Here is a 22,365-nt window from a genome sequence, read left to right as displayed (position 1 = left end):
CCTAACAATCCCCAGGTGATACCCATGCTGCTGTCCTAACAATCCCCAGGTGATACCGATGCTGCTGTCCAGTGGAAAACGCTTTGGGTAGCAAGGTCCCACAACGGAAAGCCAATGAAAGCGCTTTAGGGTCTGTCTCCCACGACTACACCTCTTGTTTAGAAAGCTCTGGGTAGAGCTGGTAACATCCTAGATTGCTTTCATTTTCTAGCTTTTGGAGATAATGCTGCTTTCTGGCTTGTGACATTTGATGAATATACCCCCATTCCTAAAACCCACAAGGCCATTGCTCTCCCAATGCACACGTGTTCTTATACCCAGCATCGTTCCTGTGCTCCCCGAAGGCGTGGAGGCTGATAATGCCAAACTGACATCTCAGGCTCAGCTTTCACAAGGCATGACATATATTAGTTCTAATTTTATTTATTTTATTTTACTTTTTGCAAAGGCAGCATCTTCAGAAACTATCCAAGGGTGAAAATTCAATAAAGGGATTAAATTTGAAACTTTATCCCTGCCAAAACAAAACAAAACAACAAAAACCTACCAGCTGAAATAAAGGAGCTGAGCATAAGTATTATAATATCTGTCTCTTTCTCCCTCTCCCTCTTTCTCTCTCCAGAAATTCAGTAACCAGGGCTCCAGGTGAAAGAAACAGAGGAGGGGAAGGAAAGAGCCGAGAGGTCAGAATAGCAAGGTGTTAGCAAATGTAGCTGGCAAGATTTGTGAGTGTATGTATAAAAATCAGGCTCCAGCCTGGTCAGTTGCTCCAAGAATTCCAGTATCTATGTACTGTCTCTCTCTCTTCCCTGATTGATACCTCCTCTTGTTTCTCCATCCCTTCATTACCGTTCAGTAGAAAAGTTAAATACATGGAACTCATTGTTTATATTCTAGGTAATACGTATGTGTTAAAATAAGATTTTTGACTTTGAACAAAACAATTTTTCTGAGTTTAATGTGTTCAGGAATTTTGCAGCCAAGACACGGAGGCATTAGACACAGAAAAAATCTGACTTGTATAGTTGGCTCATGCCCAGGAGGTGAGTTGTAAGTGCTTATCTGAGTTTGTTATTCAAACTTCAGTTTTGGTCTCATTTCAATTGCACCTAGATATATTTTATAATTAATTTGTGTTTCAGTTGAAGTCCCCATATCTGGGGAAAGAGGCGCTCTGGAAAGCTTTTGTTCTATGAGGGCCCATGACTGGCCCAGGCATTTCTTGACAACTGTGCTCTGAAATGTGGATGTCTTGTAGTTTACAATTGTGACAACGATGTTATCCTTTCTTGTATTGCTTCTCTGCCTTGGTAGGCGAGCAAAAGAGAGCAACCTCAATTACAATCAATTACAGCAAGTATTACTGGAAAATTTTAAACATATTTATTGTATGTGGCAGTTGTTATTGGCCTCTGCATTCAACTGAGGACAAATTGACAGGTCGTCATGCAGGAAACAAAGGTTTTGTTGTTTAAATGCCGTGTGTGTGTGCGCGTGAGTGTGTGTATTGTATGTACACAATATATTTAAGTTGCAGATCACAATAAAAGGGAAACCTACATTCTGTTGATTTACCTAACATAGGTGCACTTATGTATATGCGTGTTTAATGGGTATAGAGAGAAAATGTTGACCAAGCTACTGGATTGAAGTTTTGTGAAAAGCTGTATCTTATTTACTCTTGGTTCTGTGTCCAAAACACAGCTCAGTGCCTGACACATTTAATGTTAGCTGAATTAATAAATGTGTGTGTGTGTGTCATGGTATGGACATGTCTTTTTAAAGACAGGTCTTTTATCATACACTTTGTGAGTTCTATAGGGCCAGTGGATGAGCTCAAGAATGTTAATAAATTCTAGAAATTGGGAGTCAGCTGTTATGTGGGTGTAATTTTTAGAGGAAATGAACAGCCATAACTTCTATCAGAATTTTTAACATGACAGTTATACGTGGATGTATATTTATATATTTATGCTCATCTGTAAACATACATCTCATAGGAGAACTGGCAGTGCCTAGCTTGACCATTATTGCTTCTCCCATTTACTTGTGAAATAAACAGCCTAGCCAGTGACCTGAATGTTCTGTACTGGTGGCGATCCATGCCAGCACAGACAGGGGACAGGGGACAATTACTGGCCTCAGAGTCTATTTGCATGAGTAAATAACCTTGCATCAACTTTCCCAAGGTCTAATATCCTTCACTGGTGAAATACAACCTTGGCTCTTTAACCACCTATGAAAATAACTGCCCAAAACTCTTTGTGGAATGAACCTCAGGCTGGCATTTTACAAGCTGGAAAAACAAAACAAAAAGACACCACCACGACTCATATAACTGTTCTTCCCACTAATTCTGGTCTTTGGTGAGATCTGACAGCCTCCTTTTTACTTTCCACTCCTACCTTCCAATCTATTTTCCATAGTGAAAGACTTATGTATCAATACCTGGGTAGGGCTAGTGCTGCTGAAATATTGTAGGGATGTGATAGAGCCGTCAGTTCTCGCAAGTTCTCAACATTTTAGCCATGGGGTGTTTGGAGTTTTTACTATGAGCATAGATTACTTTTATACTAACAACAATAACAATAAAAAAGAGTAAAAGGTATCAGGTATATCAAGTGAGAAGTAAAATCTACTTCCTGACCTTGATTTCATTCCTAAGAAATAATATATATATTTTTTTATATTTCTGGTATAGTCTTCCAGAAATTGTTTAGGCTTAAACAGTTGAATATGTCTGTGTATACACACACACACACACACACACACACGTACAAACAAAATATCATGCTGTAAAACTGTTATGCAAAATATAGTGTTGGTGAGAAATAGCAAGTTGAAAATCTCTCCAAATCAACCCCATTTAAATTTAACCATTTCTTGGGTAATCACTACATAGAATCCGTTGTAGAGTCAACTGTAATTTCGTTAATTGCTATCTTTTTAATAGGTTGTATAGATGATTGGCTATTTCAAACTGCACTGTTATTATACATATAAACACTCGTTGCCCTTCTGACTTATAGCGGCCCTATACATATATATTTATTGGGCTAGTATTATGGATTGAATTGTGTCCCCCAATAATATGTGTTGTAAATCTAATCCTTATACCTGTGAATGTAATCTCATTTGGAAATAGGCTTTCTTTGCTGTGTTAATGAGCCTGTATCAGTGTAAAGTGTGTCTTAAGTCAATCACTTTTGAGATATAAGAAGAGCAGATTAGACACAGAAGAAGGAGCCACGGCAGTACAACGGCTAAGCGTTTGACTGCTAGCCAGAAAAGGCTGACTGTTCAAACCCACCCAATGGCTCTGTGGGAGACAAGACCTGGTGATCTGTTCCTGTAAAGATTACAGCCTAGAAAACCCTATGGGACAGTTCTACTCTGTCACATTGGGGAGGTCACTATGAGTCAAAAATTGACTTCACGGCACCTAGCAACAGGCACAGAAGCAAGCAAGCACAAATAGAGGCGAAATAGCACACCACATGAAGATCACCAAGGAACTCAGAAACAGAAGCTGGAAAGAAACAAGGACCTTCCCTTATAGCCGACAGAGAGAGAACCTTCCCCTAGAGCCAGCACCCTGAATTCGGGCTTCTAGCCTCAGAAACTTTAAAACCACCCACTCATGATATTTCTGTTACAACAGCACTAAGAAACTATAGCAGCGCTAAGTAAATTATTTAAACTTGTGCAAACAGCAAGCACTGCTGAGAGAAATTCCTGCAGTGAAATTACTTGGTCAGGGAGTACATATATTTTTAAATTTAATAGACATTGTCACATTGCCTTCTAAAATAGTTGCATATTCCCTTTATATGAGAATGCCTGTGTTTGCAAGCCCTCAACAGTCCAGGACATTGTCAAAGATTTTTGAACATAACCCATCTGATGAGCAAAAAACATGGCATATCTTTATTGTTTTAATTTTCATTTATTTAATTAGGAGTCAGATTGAGAATACTGATTTATTTTTCTTGGCTGTTTGTATTTCCTCTTTTGTGAACCTGCAAAAGATATCAAATCTCTTAAATATTTCAGAAAAGATTGTCACTTTGGCATTTATATGCAAATCTAAAAAAATATTAAACTCTCCACCCCCACTGCAGCCAAAATCCCAACACCAGCATGATGATTGGCATTATTAGTCCCCAAATTTCTGAGCATTAATTCACCTTCTCTTTCATTCAATCAATTTATTAATAGCATCTAGGGTAGAGCTTGGAAAGAGGTTGGAAGATTCCATTTTGAGCCAGCTTCAGACTCTGATTGCTCCCCACCACTTCCCAGCACCCTGAACAAATGCAGTCTCACCTCTGTACCCCTGACCCCAAATCAAGCACCAAAGTGTAGATAGTCGTGGCACCTAGCACTATGCTTTTCTTTTTAGCAATATCATTCTGATCCCATTTCTCATATTGCAAAAGACTCTTGACTGCAACTACAAGTGATTTCAACTCGGCCTCTCTGATTTAGTAGCCTAAAGACATCCCTGAACACCAACCAGAAAAACATGAAATAAGATAACATGGGCCTCCCCACACAGCCCTGAAAAACCTGATAGAGAGCACAAAGACAAGCTCAGCTGGGCAGCTTTCAGGTTGGTTCTTTGTAGCCATTATGTGCTACTTCCTCTGTTTTTATGTGTCTACCCATGCATGAGGAGCTCCGAGCCCTTATCTCCCATCCTGAGGATGACAGAAAAGAGGTGTGTGCATACACATACCCAAAAAACAACTTGTCATTCCCAGGCCCAAACTCTAGGACAAAGGTCTAGGTTTCAAATAGGCCCCCAGGATTCTACTGATGCAGCAAGCAACCGTCCCTGTAATGTGTATGTGTGGAAATTGCCAAATGTTTGAAAAATTCTTAATGTATCTGACACCTATTAAAAAAAAAAAAAGCATCAGTAAAATCTTGGCACTTGCACATGTATTTCCTTCCTTTCTCTTGTAGGTTCTCAAGCCACAGTAATACTAGTATCACGCATTATATTCGTATTATATACCTGGTGCTGTTATGCTAGGTACTTTCCAGCTGCACTTCAGACAGTTATTGCTGGAGGTAAATGCTTTTATTGTTTTCCTCATTTTAAAGGTGAGGAAAATGAGGCTTACAAAGATTAAGGGTCTTCCACATTGTTTCAGAACTAGGATTTGAAACCAGGTCTGGTTCACTCCAGACCTATTACTCATTCATTCAACAAATATTATTGGCCACCAAGTTGTTCCAGATGTACTTCTAAACACGAGAGATGGCAGAGAATGTCACAAAGGCCCTGGTGTCATGCAGTTCACCTTCCAGTAAGAGGGAGAGAAGATAAACAAATTTATAATGCCAGACTGTAATAAGTAATAAGTAATAGGAGAAAAACAAAGCAGAGTAGGGAGGATAGAAAGTGATGGAGGCGTCTCAAGGAAAAACCTGCAGTAAGGTGACATTTGATATTTAACGGGGTCCTCTATGAGTTGGAATCAACTCGATGGCAGTGGGTTTTTTTGGTAATGGAAATTAGGGAGAGAACTGTGTGTCTGTCTGGTGGAAGAGCATCCCAAACTGTATTATGAAGGACCTGGAGTACATGCCATGCTTGACATGGTTCAGGCAGAGCAGGAAGGCCAGTGTGGCTGGAATCTAGGAGGATACCGGCAATTGTGCCATCTGTCTTTGGTTATTTCACTCTGGAAGACAGGGATTGGGCCTTGTTGATCTTTATTGAGCATCTACTATGTTCCGAGTATGATACTCAGTATCGAGGTTGATAATAATAGTTATTAAGTGAAGAAGTAGTTGAATGAATGCATCCATTCGATTGAGAGGCAGTTCCCTGAACTGTCTTCTCTCCTGGAATCAGTCATGGAACATATGTGCATATATAAACAAGTAATGCTCTCCCCGCAAAAACTATCTGGAGAAGAAATTTTAGATTCTCTTTTTCAGGAACTAAACTATCTCCCTCCCTCCCTCTCTCCCTCCCTCTCTTCCTTTCTTCCTTCCTACTATCTTTCCTTCTTACTGCCCTCTCTCTTTTCCTCCAACTCCTCCTCCTCCTCCTCTTTTCCTCGCCACCCCTGCCCCCACCTTTTCTTTGTAAACTCAATTTGGAAAGTTATGTGAGCAAAAGTGCTTCTCAGTTTTCATGGGTGGGTGTGACCTTATGGATAACTTTGTGTCTTTTTTCAATCTATACGAGGTTTCTAGTGTGCCTTTCCTACCAGACAGACAGCTTATCTTCCCCAAGCATATCGTGCCTTCTCTCATGCCTCTGTGGCCTTGCCCAGGGTTCCTTCTTTCTGGAGCAATGACTAATCCATGTCATCATTCCAGTCATCTCTCCTGGCTTTTCTCAGCTCCTCCATGAAGCCTTCCCTGGGTGTCCCTGCCCACCTCTGCAAGGTAATTGTTACTTCTGAGAGATAGAGGTATTAGTAAAATAATCTCTGTTCTCAAGAGTACTATAGGCTATGGCAGGGGAGGTGGGGAGGAACACTTCCACAATTTTGTGATGCAGAGTAACATAAACACTGAGTCACAGGAGAAGATTTTGAAATTCCTGGCACAGAGGAGGCCATCTGTGGAGAGGTACAAAGGGTGAGGTGGAAGCCCCTCGTCTGTGGTCCCAGGACACCTGCATGTCACCTGGGATACAGTCACCACACTGCATTGTAATTGGTTGCCAATTTTTCTATAGTTCTGTTAGATTACCACAGCCTCACATTCTCTCTCGTGCCCCCAGTGCATAGCCCCATGATGAGCAAAAAAATTGTTATCTCAGATTTTTCCCTGTAGTCGTCATGGTCTACTGAATGCTCAAAGGCCAACAATGAAAGACATTTACTAAGTTACTCTGGATAAAATCAAGAGGTTTCATAAGAGAAAGGAATGCCAAGTCGCAAGCTCATAACATCAAAGGAGAACTTTATGATCTAGGTTTATCATTTTCACAGAAATTTTGTGTTTTTTATATAAGAAAGGGGCCAATGCCAGAGTCTCACTTTTGAAGATCTCAATTGCTAATTAGTAGAGGCTTCTAGAAACCTGTTAAGAATGAAGGATATATGAATGCAGATGTGCACACACATTTTCCTGTGTGTGCATGTGTGTGCGTGTGTGTGTGTGTGAAAAAGAGAGAGTGAGATGATTGGGAACATATAACAGCAAGGATCTAAACGTGTAACTAGAGTAATAGAACAAAAAGCAATTATATACAGATGGGCTTTAAAACTATTCTGCTGTAAAGTTGAAGATTAATGGAATATGGGAGAGAATTTTAAAATGTTTATGTTTACGTCCATTGTTTATGGTTCTGTTTAAAATTAAACTTCTACAGTATTAAGGCATATTAAAATATTTGGTGCGAAATGGATATTTGTGGAATAATGGGATGAATGGATGGATTCCCAAAGACCTGTGGTAGATTTTTTTTGCTCTGTCGCCTACTAGCATATGAATTTACACAAGCCGCGATGTCTTCAGTTGTAAAAGAGTATCTCACCCTGGATATTTTTTTACCAAGTTTAAAAGAGAAAAAGCACGTGATATACCTGGCATGGTTCCTGACGCAGAGGAGAAGTTGCTCTGCTGGTTTTGGTGGTTAATGCTGCTGCTGTTATCAGTGAGACATTCTGTGAAGGGAGAGATCTGAGTGAGCCTCAGGAAAGAGCCCACCGAGGAAGGTTCGGGAAGTATTTGGGTAGGGGAAGAAGAAAGGAAAAGGCAGTTCAGACCAGGAGAACCATTTAAATGAACACAGGATGTCATCCATTGAATGAGCACGCTGTATAGAAATAGCAGAAGCCCTGAGGACACACACTTGCCAGGAATATCACAGAGCCTTGTGTTTTGACAGCAGTGGGAAATAGGCATCAGTGGGTAAAGTATGGTAAAGACCTGTTGGATCTTTAAAGAAATAGTCTGATTTTTAACATTCCTTTTAGCTTTAAAATTTAATAACGCTCTAATGAGTCTGAGGCCTAGCTTGGTAAATGGCCTTCACAACATGCTGGAGACAGAGCTAGGACCTAGAACATCACCCTGACAGAAAGAGAAGTTACCTACAAGACAATGTGGCTGAAGGCTGCCTGGCCTTGGATGCTGGACACTGGATGGGAAGGTGATTCCATGTCTCTTATACCAAAAACCAAACCAGTTTCCATTGAGTTGATTCTAACTCATGGCAACCCCATGTGTGTCAGAGTAGAACTCTGCTCTACAGGGTTTTCGATGGCTATGATCTTTCAGAAGTAGATTGCCAGGCCTTTCTTCTGAGATGCCTCTGGGTGGCCTCAAACCACCTAACTTTCAGTTAGTAGCCAAGTACTTAACCATTTGTACTACCCAGGGACCCCCTAGTTGTTGTCCAGATCTGCTCATTGACCACTACCTCACACAGCCTACACAGGACACCTCATCTATTAGTTACACAGGGAGGAGATCTTTCCTGGTATGTTAAAAATTACTTGTTGTTGTTTTGCTTGAATCCAAATCAAAATTTGAATATAAAGAAAGAAAGTCTCAGTTAGGAAGGTCTGTAGTACTTTATAGTTGGATCCTTTGAGACAGTGGGCAGTGTTGGTGATTAAACAGGGAGGGCTTAGATAACCACTACAGCTACAGTCTACTGAGTATACTCCATCCAGGCGCTGTGCTAAACACATTTGTGATTAAAGTCTTCAATCTTCATAACCACTGGCAAAATAGGTATCATTTATCCCTATTTTAGAGATCAGAGTTTAGAGAGGTTGAGTGATGTGCTTGGGTTTGCCAAGCTAGCTGGTCTTGAGCCTGCATTTATACTCCTCTTCCTCTACTCAATGCTTGGCCTTTAAAGGCAGCTTCCCTTCTCTTGATCAGCATAGATTTTAGGGGGATGGGGACTACATTATTCCAAGCAGCAGCTGTTTCAGAGCGTGAGAATGCTTGAAAACAGAAGCACAGTGTCCTAATTACCTATGGCAAGGAAAACATCTGTGTAGGAAAAGTAATGAAATTAATTCTAAAGCCTAGCAGTTGCATGCATTAATTGACGTTAATTAATGCCAAATTACAAGACACTTCCTATGGAATCGCATCATGCACTCACCAAAATTGAATATGGAAAGAGTTCATCATACTTAATGTGATTACAGCAAGCCCTAAGGGGAATAGGAGTGATTGGTCCCTCATTATGAAGTGCAGCCAATTTCTCTCTGCTTCCATTAGGAGGAGAAAGGGAGCAAACCAGGAGCACTTTACCAGGGGCAGGCAGCCCAGAATTGATGGTTTCCCCTTCAGCTTGCAAATTTCACTTTGAGCCACTCTGAGCAAGAACTGGTTGCATGACCTTCTTCTGGGGCTTTTCTTGTGTCATCCAGTTGTACATTTTGTAATCCTCAACCCAAAGAACTGGCTCACTGCCCAGTTAAAATTTGGGATGTGGCAGCATGGGGAGTGGAGGAAGATAGAACAAGCAGAGGGATTAGGGGTGGTTGAACTCAGAAGCCCTCCATGACTCTTTCCCACTCACCCAGCCGGAAAGTGCTGGACCAGGGATTTATACATAGGTTGTCTGACTCTCACATTACTTCCTTTAACTGTTGTTGACATCTCCCATATATCTTCTATTCTTTTTATTCATGTGCAAACATACATATATAGATATCTATACATATAACTTGTACAAAGTTGGGTCCATAATGCACATATTTTGGTAACCTACTTTTTTTAACCTTGTATTTTGGAATAATTTTAGGTATACAGAAAAGTTGCAAAGATACTATTGACAACGTGTCTCCTTCACTCAGCTTCTCCTGATGTTAACATCTTACATAATCATGATATATTTGTCAAAACTAAGAAATTAACATTGGTATAATATTATTAATTGATCAGTCAGCCAGTGAAAACCCTAGGGATCACAACAGTCCAGCCCAAAACTGTCTTAGTCATCTAGTACTGCTATAACAGAAATACCACAAATGGATGACTTTAACGGAGAGAAATTTATTTCCTCACAGTAAAATAGGCTAGAAATCTAAATTCAGAGCACCAGTTATAAGGGAAGGTTTTCTCTCTCTTTCGGTTCTGGAGGAAGGTCCTTGGCATCAATGTTCCCTTGGTCTAAGGAGCTTCTCCACGCAGGAACCTCAGGTCCAAAGGACACACTCTGCTCCTGGTGCTGCTATCTTGGTGGTATGAGTCTCCATGTCTCCGCTGTCTTCTCTCTTTTATATCTCAAGAGAGATGGGTTTAAGACACTATTTAATCTTGTAGATCTCATCAATACAACTGCCACTAATCCATCTCATTAACATCATAGTGATAGGATTTACAACACATAGGGAAATCACATCAGATGACAAAATGGTAGACAATCATACAATACTGGGAATCATGACCTATCCACGTTGACAGATATTTTTAGGGGACACAATTCAATCCATGACAACAACCTATCATGGGGATAGCATAGGACCAGGCAGCATTTCATTCCATTGTGCCTGGGGCATCATGAGTCGGAGGCCAACTCAGTGGCACCTAGCAACAACCACCACCACCTACTTTTAAAACATAAAATGTATTAAGTATTTCTATAAATTCTTATATAGTCTTCAGAAGCATGATTTTAATAGCAAACTTCGGATGTTCCATAATTTATCAAGTTATTCCTCTATTGTTGGTCATTTTGGTTTTTCTTTATAAACCATTTTCTGATGAATATCCAAGTGTCTAAATCTTTGCATAGATCCTTGATTATTCCCTTAGATAGAATGCTCAGAAATAAACCTGAGGCTGAAGATACCATTTTTAAGGAGCTTGATCCTTATTGCCGAATTGCTCCACAAAAATCAATGTTAATTTACAGGTTTTCTGCTTCTATATATAGATGTAGTTATTGACAAAGCCAAAACATATTTGACAAAAATTGTCCCAAAACATGCTATGGGTTTTTCATGCAGCATAGTGTAGTGGAAATAAACCAGGCTTGGATTTAGGCCAAGCAAGTTTGAAACCCTACACTGCCATTTCTACAGGTCATTTCTGTCTTTGAGCTTCATCCTCATAATCTGTAAAATCAGGTAGTATATTATATTGTAACATATATTAATACATTATACTTTATAGTATTGTAAAGATTAAATGTACTAAAATATATGTAAACATACCTTATAATGTCTGGCACATTAAAAAAAAAAAAAACAGTTGCCGTCAAGTCGATTCTAATTCATAGCATAGGTATCCAATAAATGTTGGTTTCTTTTCTTCCTTTCTATTTCCCTCTAAAATCCCTCAGGTCCATAATTTCTATATAGCTGAATAATAAATATGAAAACTGTACCTTTTATATTTTCTATCTTATGGCTGTTCAGTGACTCTTTAAGAGGAGGTTGAGGTCTTAGGAAAGAAAGCATTAGACATTGTTACTAATAAAAGGCTTCAGTAGGAGACAAGTATTGTGTATCCATCAGGAACTCTTTATATGGTGTCAGTCCTAAAATTTTTAATTGGAAATTGTATTTGTGATTTGAAGCCCCAGGCCTCCTAATCAAGAAACTTTGACTCAATTTGGCTTAATACTTGTTGTTCATTATGTCACATAACAAGAAACACAGAGAGGTAGGACAGCTCGAGGCTCAATATAATCATTAGCTCAATGATGGCATCAGGGAACAAGAGTCTTTCCATCTCTTTGTCATACTTATTACGTCAGCTTGACTATAAGATGGGATTCTTCGTGCAATAAGAGGCTAGAGCAGATCCAGGCATCACACTGAGACACAGTGAGGTAAGAGGCAGAAGAGGGTATTCTGTTTTATCTGCTTGAAGCCCCTTAAAAGACCTTCCCTCACTTCTCATTTGCCAGAAGTTGGTTTATATGTCGTCTTCGAAACCAAGCAATAGTAAGAGGAGTAGGAAGACCTTGGATGGTCTAAGACCCAACAGGATTAATCCCTGGACACGGGCACTTCCGAGTCACATGGAGGAAGGATGAGCAAACAAATCCTGTACTGGCTCTTCTAGCAAAGAAGCAGGGAAGAACAGGTGTTGGGTAGGCCATCAACAGCATCTGTTAGAGATGTATAATTGTAGTGCTCCAGTACAACCAGTCTTTTTAAGGACCTACTCTGTGACCCAAACTGTGAAAGACCGCAATAAAGAAAACAGGAATATCATCATTAGTGATAATAACAATGGACATTTATTCAAGTTCTTTAGAGTTTCAAAACAGCATCTATATTGCTACAAGATAGTGTGGTTCTAAGAATTGGCATCCCCATCTAAGAGATGAGGGAAACAAGACACAGGATGATGAAATGACTTCCTTTGAGCCAAGCAGCTAGTTAGTTACAAGATCTGAATTCAAACCCAGGCCTCATAGTTGCAAATCTCATGTTGCTTCTATGAACCCAAGCGTCCTTTGTAAAAATCAAAGTCAGTTAAAAGCTGTAAAAGTGCCTGCTAGAGTGTGAAATCAGGAGATAAAGAACGTGTGTGCTATAGGAGTTGGATACAAGGAGGACCTGTTCGTATATCCATCTGGACGTACTGTTACTCACCCCCTTTTTATGTAAATAATCATCTCCTGATTTTTTAAATTTGGAAGAGTGGATTTCTACATATGTCTATGATATCTAGACATATCCTAGAAATTGTCTTTGAGGAGAAGGATATTGAGATGTGCCCAAATGTAAGTAAAAGAATGTTTAAAAAAGGAGATGGAGGAGGGTAAGTAGAGGGCTCGAGTTTAGCTTTGGGAGGTGGTTTCACCATGACTAGTTGGGTTAAAGTAATTGAAAGCCATCCACATCTCCACAGAGAGTGTAGGGATGAAGGAAAATTGTGTGCAAAGCTGTCTTCCACCTGTCTTCTGAGAGCTAATCAGCAGCTACATCAGTTTTAGTTTTCCTCATTATTCAGGTAGAGCAAATGTGCATACCGCCCCCTAGTGACTGTCCTTGTAGAATACAAGTATACCAAAGTTCCTCAAGTAAAGGTGGTCCTAGAAAGTTCTGCCTTTTTAATTTCTTCTAAGGGAAGTCTTTAGTGAATTTGTATAGCCATCTGGACATACAGTTGCTTACCTCCTTTTATGTAAATAATCATCTCCTGATTTTTTAAATTTGGAAGAGTGGATTTCTACATATGTCTATGATGTCTGAAAACCAAATGCACCAATCCATTAAGCATCAAAAACAATTAAAAATAACTTCCTTGTTTATTCAAAGAGATATGTTTTATTAAAAAAGGTATGTTCTAACAAATACTTATTGATTGTCTACTATATTGATGTGCGGCAGGAACTGCATTAGGGCCTTGGGAAATTACCACAGTGAACGAAACAAAGAGGTCTCTGTAGTCATTGACATTACATTCTAATGGTGAGGAGAGGGAGCAGAAATAAACAATGAACAAGGTAATTTTAGATTGTGACAAATTCCAGGAAGGGAATTAACAGATGATTTGTGATATAAAGTAATCATGGAAGAGCCGAAGAAGTAACAGGGAACTGAAATCTGGTACCTTCTTTGGGAAGAGCCTGGGAGGAAGTATTTTAAGCAGAGGGAATAACAAATGAAAAGTCTCTAAAGTAGAAAGATTGGCCAATTTCTTGAACATAAAATAGGCCAGATTAGAGCATAGGGACAGAAGAAGAGATCAGCATGAGAGTGAGTGGTGAAGAATTAGGGGGAGGAGAGTTTGAATTTATTCTAAATGAAATGAGGCAAAAAGAGCTTTAAGTAGGGGAGGGACGTAATGTGATTATACAAAGAGGGCAGACTAGTTGAGAAACAGGGACAGCCTATCTGATACAATATAGTTTCAGGAATAAAGATCAAATCTACGTAAGAGTTGTCATTGCTGATATCGTGTTTATCATCTGCAGTACAGTCTCAGATGAGATTCAATTTACTCACCTTGAAAATGAGAGCAAAATATTTGATTCAAGATCTGCTTTCTATTCTGTTTCACTTCTAATTAGTGGAAGAAGAAAACCTTTATCCCAACAGAATCTTATTATTTATAACAACAGCACTACTAGCAAGAGATGATTGTGATTGCATTATGTGTTTACTTTCTCATTTGTCAGTGTAAGAACAATGTCTGGAGGTGACCTATTAAGAGAAAAAATAACTCTGAAATGACAACTATTATTGCCAGTTGTTAGTTTTTTTTAAAAAAGTATTTCAGTTTTGTTTGGGAAGAAAAAAATTAATTAACAAGAATTTAGTATTCTAGGATGGCAAGAGTTGGTGGAGGCAAGTAGAATGGGTGGTAGTGGCGGCGATGGAAGCAAATGAGTAATAATGATAGTAATTTTAACAATAATGATAATACTAATTATATATTTAACAAAGAATGTGAGTCTCACGTAAGGACTCAGAGATAGCAAGGAAAATAGAAAAATGTCCACTCTGACTCTAATGTTCTGTGTGTATCACTCCTGACCCCCATTTTGTTTTTCTTTTCAGATTCCCAATACCTAACTTGCCGAATGCAGAATTGCACAGAGGCTAACAGAAATAAACCTTTCCCGGGCTACATTGACCCAGACTCTTTGATTGTCCAGGATGATTACGTGTTTGTTCAGGTGTGAAAGATCTACTTCTGTTGATTGTCTTAAAGACATTTCTGTTCCCTATGTCTGTCCCTCTTGCAGCCCATTCTGCCTGCTTACAATCCCTTAAGAGTAAAAAAAAAAATAAGGGAATGGGGAGGAAAAAGGAAAGAAAGAAAGAAAAAAAAAGCATTATCTTTTCAACAAAAAGAACTGAATGTGGAAGCTTCTGTATCAGTGGAATATTAATGAGTTCTTTGGGCAGTGTCTGGAGGACCTTATCCACATAGAGTCTCAGAGGCAGTGCGGGAGTACTAAGGTTGTCTCCAGAATGACACACAGTTCCATTCATCCCCCTCATCTGCATTCTGAAGAAGCTGCAAGTTATCAACAGAACTGAGCAGGTCTGTCAGTCTCTTCCTAGCAGGAGAACAGTCAGCCAATCAGATCCCCTCCCCCACTCTACCCACCTGAAAAATAGAGAAACGGGGATGGGAAGGGGGAAGGTGGCTGGAGGCAGTAAAGGGGAGAGGTGAGGTGGAGAGTTATCAGCCGTTATTGTAATGCACGGTCTGTGATTGGGATAAAGAGAATTTAGAGGAGATGTATTCAGCCAGGTTTTTCACCTCCAAAGAGAGTGGGAAACAGCTTGAGAAGTTGAGGTTTCACACAGAGGTTAGAACAGAGAGGGAACAAGTCTGCTTTGCTCCTTTTCAGCACATAAGGAGAATTTTGAGACTTGTTTGGACAATGCACTTAAAAACTTCAGTTACTGCTTTTCAGGTTAAAAATGACGAAGGCACAACTGCTAAATAGCTGACACATATAACTTCACTACCATTGAGACGTTAGTATATTTATTTGGACAGGAAATCATGATTTAGAATATTTAATCTTATGCTTTGAGAAAGCAAATTTTCAAAATGCTCAACACCAGCCTATGTACTTTTCACATGATTCACAAGAGATTATACACACAAACACATACACATACATATACACTTACACACAAGCATATATATGTACATACACACACGCAAACATGTGTACACACATACACACGTATACACACATATACAGGTACACACACATGTTTACCCACGTAAGTACATGCATATACATGCACACATATATGTACACACATGAATATACATATACACACATGCCTATACATGTACACACATTTATACACATGCATGCACAAACAACATTTTATTTTTCTTCCAGGGAAATGAGTACTCTGATGAATTCAGAATCACATTATCAAGTGACATTGAAATGGTTACACCCCTTCTCATCCTTCATTCTACCCATTGGTATTCATTGGACTGTATGTCCTGGACAAAATGGGGGGTAGTAGCTCACAGTTGTCTTCAGGGAGACCCAGATCTAGCCTGACTATGGACTACAACCCTGACTTGGCTTTCTGTCTTAAGATGTCAGCCCTCCTGTCTGTGGGACATGCCCGCAGTCATCACCAAGACAACATAAAGCTGGAATTCGGTGCCCAGAGATTCGAGGCCCTAGTTCTGCCACTGTTCGACCTGGCCCGTTTCCCCCTGACATAGCATGAGGAACCTGTTCGTATGGCTGTAGACTCAGAGCTAGGTAGCTGGGATGCTGATGGCTATGAAGCCAATATGCCCTCAGACTTGTATCATTTTAAAGAAATAAACTGAAAATGTTTCCTGGCTTCTAAGCGACAATGCCAATTGAAGAATTGTATTTTTGTCCAGTGGGTTCAGGTTCAGTTTGGGCCTCTGACCAGCTCACATACACTGCATAACCTGTTTTGGAACTGAATGCCAGTTCTTTACACTTGTCCTCAATAGTTATTCACACTGTATGTCAGCTATCCTCTTCCATTCAGGTGGCTGTTCCATTGACATCTGTAACTGTTGCAGTAGCTCCTCTTATAACCTTTGTGTTTGTGATCCAGCTGACATCAGGAGGACGGCCACATTACTACGTGTCCTACCGAAGGAATGCGTTTGCCCACATGAAGCTGCCCAAATACGCTTTGCCCAAGGTATGGCCTGAATTGCATTCTTCATTTCAGCATTTCTTCTGATTCACAATCCCTGCCTCCACGCTGTTTCCGGAGGACCTTTTCAGTCTTTCATTGTCATTTGCTTCTTTTCATGTCCCATCTCTCTTTGCAAGTTCACTCTGTATTACTTTGTGTTTTTACCAGTCGTGTTTTATGTACTTTACCCTTCTTTCTCTCTTTGTCTCTCTCTCTGGAATTCTTGCTATAGGAACTTCAGAATAAATTGGTAATTGAGTTACTTTTGCTTTTTAACAGTGAAGATTTCAAGCAGCATGTCTTGATTTTCTATGAATATGGAATTTTTTTTCTGAATCAGTGCAACAAGTGTGATACATTACTGTCCCATTTTATTGTTATCAGTTGTTTTATTGGGAGGTGATGCAGTGAGATGGCTTCCAACCTTTGCTTTTCCTCTCAATGGAACTTATGAGGTTGGTTTTCTTTAGAGTTTTGAGGTCCATCGAATTTCGTAGATTTCCTCAAAGACATACCCCTTTGACAATATTGGCGGGGGAAGGTTAGAGACCCTCACCTGCTGACATCCATCCCCTGCCTATCTTTCCAGAAACACTGAAGAACTGTGTTAATATGGAGCGCCACCTAGTGGAAGTCAAGCTGACTTGGGAACTCAAACTGTTGATTTGTGGCCTTGCTGCCATTGATGTATTTTAAGTGGCCAGAGATTGTTAATTTATTGCTTTAGTCTGAGAGCAGGGGAGGTACGTATAGTTATAAGAAGAGGACTGTGAAGATTTAAATAGGATGATAGCTCCGCTTTGAGGCCTTCGGGTTGAGCAAAGAAGATGGAGATCCGTGTTTGAGTTTGCACGGCTCTTGCTCTTGTACTTTTCATTCACGACTTGGCAGTATGCTATCTTGGAGCTCGGCTGCTAACCAAAAGGTCAGCAGTTCGAATCCACCAGCTGCTCGTTGGAAACCCTATGGGGCAATTCTACTCTGTCTTATAAGATCACTGTGAGTTGGAATTGACTCCACGGCAGTGGGTTTTTTTTTTTTTTTAATTTGTCTTGGACCAACACCACCTAGCTGTGCTGGTAATCATGTGACAGGCACAACCCAAGGGGAGATCACTGTGGCTTCTCCAGGTAGAATTCTACTTCTTGGCCGCTGCTGTGCTCCTAACCTCAGCATAGTGAAAATTGGCTTAAACCTCAGCCCATTTGAGGAAAAACACACATTATTAACTCCAAAGAGTTATATCCGTGTTAGCAGTTATTATTATTTTCAGCTGAAAAGGATTTAATGAGAGTGGCAATTGTCCGGAGCCCTGGAGCACAGTAATTAAGAACTCGGCTGCTAACCAAAAGGTTGGCAGTTTGAATCCACCAGCAGCTCCTTGGAAACCCTATGGGGCAGTTCTACTCTGTCCTATAATGGCGCTGTGAGTTGGAATCGACTCCACAGCAACAGATTTGGTTTTTTTGGTGTTGGCAATTGTCCAGAACTGTATATCTGTATTTTTGTATGTTATTGTGCTTCTTTCACTTGATTTGGCTTAGCGTTTGCTGCAATAAGACAAGAATTTATGACATTTGAGTTGTGTCTTAGATGAGAATCGGATGAAGTCAGTGTGTGAAAGGAAAATAGAGTGTTGTCAGAATTACCTTTGATAATCTCTTAGGAATATCCATAAGGAGATGAAAATAACCTCAGTATGTGCAACAGAGCTGTTTTTTCTTGCTCATTGGAATAAATTGCTGTTCCTTTGATTGACCAACAATGAACTACCCTGGCTTACAAGATTTATAACTTTAAAAACAAGACTTATATTTAATACACTGAGATGATCCTGTTCAAAAGGCATGTGGGAATTGAGACCAAATCAGAAAACAGCAGAGTAGAGTCACCCATCTCATGCTCACCCTTGGGGAATATGCTCTTTGAGTGGAATAAATAATGGCCACAACTATATGCTATTTGCAGAAGAATTGGGGCTAGAACTGAAGCCTTCTGACTCCCAAGTTGATGTCCTATATATTACACTTTTCTTCCATGAAAGTAAATTAGCAATTTCTATTTTTAAAACAAAACATCCCCCCACCCCCGCCAAAAAAAAAAAAAAAAAAGATATACTATCAGGGGCATCAAGAGAAAAAGTCTCATTAACCTAAGGAGCTCCAGAAATGATAGCTTAAAATCAAAGGAATATTTGTGGACCCATTACTGCCGTATTAGGAAACAGATACTTTGCATTGCTTGTTCATAGCCATCCCACGGATCACTGCTGACAGTTGCCCCCAGTGACAACTGGTCAATCTGGAAGGAAATTTTACTTTGAACCAGAATTGGCTCCCCCGACCACACCGCCCCATGCTCCCACAGGAGCATATTCCATTACTCGGCTTCATTTGAGGTCTGAGGATAGAACACAGTGATTAATTTAGCTTGTTCCCAGAAAAATAGGAGTCAGTACAGCAAATGAATATATTATTTGGTCCAAGTGGGTGTTTACTATTGAAGGCAATGAGATGCTTCATTACAACCCCATTGTACCTTCAAAGAGAAGCCCCAGCTTGGCTGGAGTGATCTGCAGCAAAAGTGCATATATTTCATGGCCTTCTATCAAAGCCAGGGCTGCTGGGACTGGAAATGAACAAAGCTTCACACCAACCAAACGAGCTGAGACAAACCAGCACTTTTATGCTCAAATTTTCTTTAATCATCCACTGCCATTGTATGAGCTCTTGAAAGACCATGGTTACCCTGAGCTCTGTCAAAAAAAAAAAACAATAAAAGGAAAGAAATTTAATAATAATGTTAAGGAATGACCAGAGAAGGGGTTGGAGAGGTTTTAATGTCACTGTTGCTGTTAAGAGCATGTGGCCGTCCAGATAGGGAGACACAGTGACAGCCTTCCTTCCCTTAACTTACTTGGAGCTCATTCAGAGCTACTCAAGTAAGATAAATGAGGCAATACATATGAAAGTGCTTTGAGCATTTTGGAGGACAGATACTCTATAAAAGCAAGGTAATATTATTATTAGTATGGATCTAGTTGTCTCCGTGGTAGATGATCGATGTGGGCCGGGAAGCGGGTGGCATGAAGGCTGCTGATACGCCGCAGGAGACCAACAGTCCAGGCCTGGATCTGTCCCTAACTTGGTTTGAAACCTAGGGCTGGTTTATCAATTTCTCTTTTCCTTTTTTTTTCTTCAATCTTCTAAATGAGAAGTTTAGATTCACAACATTTCCTCAAATGTGTTACTCATGGTAAGATATCACTCAAGATGCTTCATCAAAATTGGGATCAAATAAATTGAAGAAAAAGCAGCAGATAAAATTCCGTTCTGTGGTCCTTGTCTAGAGAGTGACAATGCTCACTGGCATGTTAAAGTCACCAGGAAGTTCTGAGAGCGAGAAAGCGGTTTAATTCAGCATGAATCAAAACATTTTACCAAATAATTATTCTTTCATCTATTAAAATCCAACAATGCTGGTGCCCTACAGAACAGACTTTGGGAAGCACTTCGGTAGAAGATCTGTAAGGTGGCTTCTTAGTCTAAAATTCTGTGACTCCATGAAAATATTTAGCATAAAGTGCCACTTTGGGAGAAAGAGCAAATTTTCCTGATAGAGGAAGATGAAAGTTACAAAAAGAAAAAACAAAGATGGTATTTAAATATGTCAAGCCTTTCATTCATGAAAATATTGTAAACCAACATCATTTTAAAGAATGTCCTGTCAGTGTAACTAGATTATATGGAGAGAAAGAGAGACCTAATCTTGGTACATATCTAGGAACGGTTGTTTTCATTTGTTATGGTTATGCGGGTAGTTCTCTAAGTGACCTAGAGCAAGACACTTGATGGGTCTGTGGTTTCAGTTCTGCATCCACAAAATAGAGGTTTGAGTGAAATGGGATGGTACAAGTGATGGACTTTAGCCCCCTAAACCCCAAAGAACACCAAACCCATTGCCATTGAGTCGATTCCGACTCATAATGACCCTATAGGACAGAGTAGAACTGCACCATAGGGGTTCCAAGGAGCGGCTGGTGGATTCAAACTTTCAAACGGCCTACCTTTTGGTTAGCAGCCGAGCTCTTAACTACTGTGCAACCAGGACTCCTTAGCCCTCTAGGATCATTTAATGAAATGTCTATTGTGGAGAACTCAGAGGTTCATCAGTGTACAAATCCACTCCAAAGGCACAGAAATGGGAACTGGCTATGGGGGGAGGTCTGGTTAGTAGTGAGATATTTTAACTTGAACTCAGAAAGCATACTATATCCTGCTGACAAGAAGGAAACATAAATTGGGGCCAGTTGTTTGGCAAATCTAAATGCCAGGGTCAGGATCTTGGTCTTTGTCCTATAGGAAATGGGGAGCCATGGAAGGTTGTGTTCCTTAATGTTCAATGATCTTGGTCTAATTTCCACAGCTAATGTTCTCCATTAGAAAGAAGCAAAACACTGAAATGAACCACCCTTTTTTCCTGAGTGTGTTAGTTAGGATTCCAACAGGTATAAGAGGCAGAAAGGCCAAATCACTGTGCTTTAATAACAGGGAATTTAGGGGCTCGCTTAACAGCTATCATGCATAGAACACATGCTAAGTGCCAGGTATTATTTTAAGTGCTTAACACTTATTAACTGATAGGATCCTCACAACTCCATGGGGTGCGTACTGTTGTATCTTTTTTGCAAGTGGAAATTCTGAGGGACAGTGTTAAGTTCACACAGCTATGTTAGAGTCAGAATTTGAACTGGGATATTACTTCAAAGTCCATTTCTTAACCGTTTTACTAGAAGTCCTCTCTAACTGAAAAGTTCAGAAGCAGGACTTCTTCTAGGATGTCCACATCCAAGGGCTTAAACAATGTTGGAGGATTTGGCCTCTCTCTCTCCATCTCTCGACCCTATTTTATTCAGAATTGGCTTCATTCTCTGGCCCCAAGATATGTCTATAGCAAATCTGGACGTTTTTATTTATATGCTTGCAAACTCAATGGTAAGAGATTTCTTTCCCCCTCTAATAATTCAATAGACGTTCTAGAATTGTATCTTATTGCTTGGGTCACATGCCCATCTCTGATTCAATCACTGTCATCAGGGAAATGGAATTTTCTGAATGCTAGGTCTGGGGTACAAGCCCATCTCTGGTGCTTGGAATGGAAGATAGTTGAGAAGAGGGAGGAAATTGGTCTGAGAGTAGGGATGAGGTTGTTTTTCAAAGAATGCCAAACTCTAATTACCAGAAGAAAAGTAAGTAGACATTGGGCTGACATAAACGATAGCCAACTTGTATGCCAAACCTTTGTTTGCATAATGGACCACTTTGAATTTATGGACCAGACTCATTTTTTGGCTTCCTATTACTGTATTCTTTCTGCAAAACATTACCAACTTCTAGAGTATGTCATGTGATGGCCAAGGAGGGTACAGGAATATGAAGCCCTTTGGATTAGGACTTGTTTTTTCAGGGTTCATATGACTTCACAAGGCTAGAGAAGGGATAGTCTTGTTCTTACATGTCTAGAGCAGAGTTGGGCTGAATTGCTGATTGATTGATTGACAGAGCATAGACATACATTACAGTGAGAAATTTCAGTTAGACGTTAGGTAAAATTTTCCAGCACTAAGACTGCTATTTAGAAAGTTTGACCAACCGAGAAAAGAAAAACTTGGAGAGGAAGCAGATAACCCGTGTAAGAAATGAGATGGGTGCTATCACAATAGACCCAACTGAAATTAAAAGAATCATAACAGATTACTATGAAAAATTGTACTCTGACAAATTTGAAAACC

The 22,365-nt window shown here is 39.9% G+C and overlaps 1 protein-coding gene across 1 annotated transcript in view; it reads left to right on the top strand.

Annotated features, from left to right (window-relative positions):
• The window catches only part of SORCS1 (sortilin related VPS10 domain containing receptor 1), a 555,760-nt gene that overhangs the window by 414,450 nt on the left and 118,945 nt on the right, over positions 1 to 22,365 (top strand). Inside the window, exons 7-8 of the mRNA XM_023738816.1 lie at positions 14,463 to 14,581; positions 16,488 to 16,577. Of these exons, the coding sequence (XP_023594584.1) occupies positions 14,463 to 14,581; positions 16,488 to 16,577 (209 nt within the window). The remainder of the gene's footprint in view (positions 1 to 14,462; positions 14,582 to 16,487; positions 16,578 to 22,365) is intronic.

Source organism: Trichechus manatus, unplaced genomic scaffold (genome assembly GCF_000243295.1).
Source record: "Trichechus manatus latirostris isolate Lorelei unplaced genomic scaffold, TriManLat1.0 scaffold00007, whole genome shotgun sequence".
Taxonomy (NCBI): Eukaryota; Metazoa; Chordata; class Mammalia; order Sirenia; family Trichechidae; genus Trichechus; species Trichechus manatus.
This window is presented reverse-complemented; position numbering and strand designations above follow the sequence as displayed.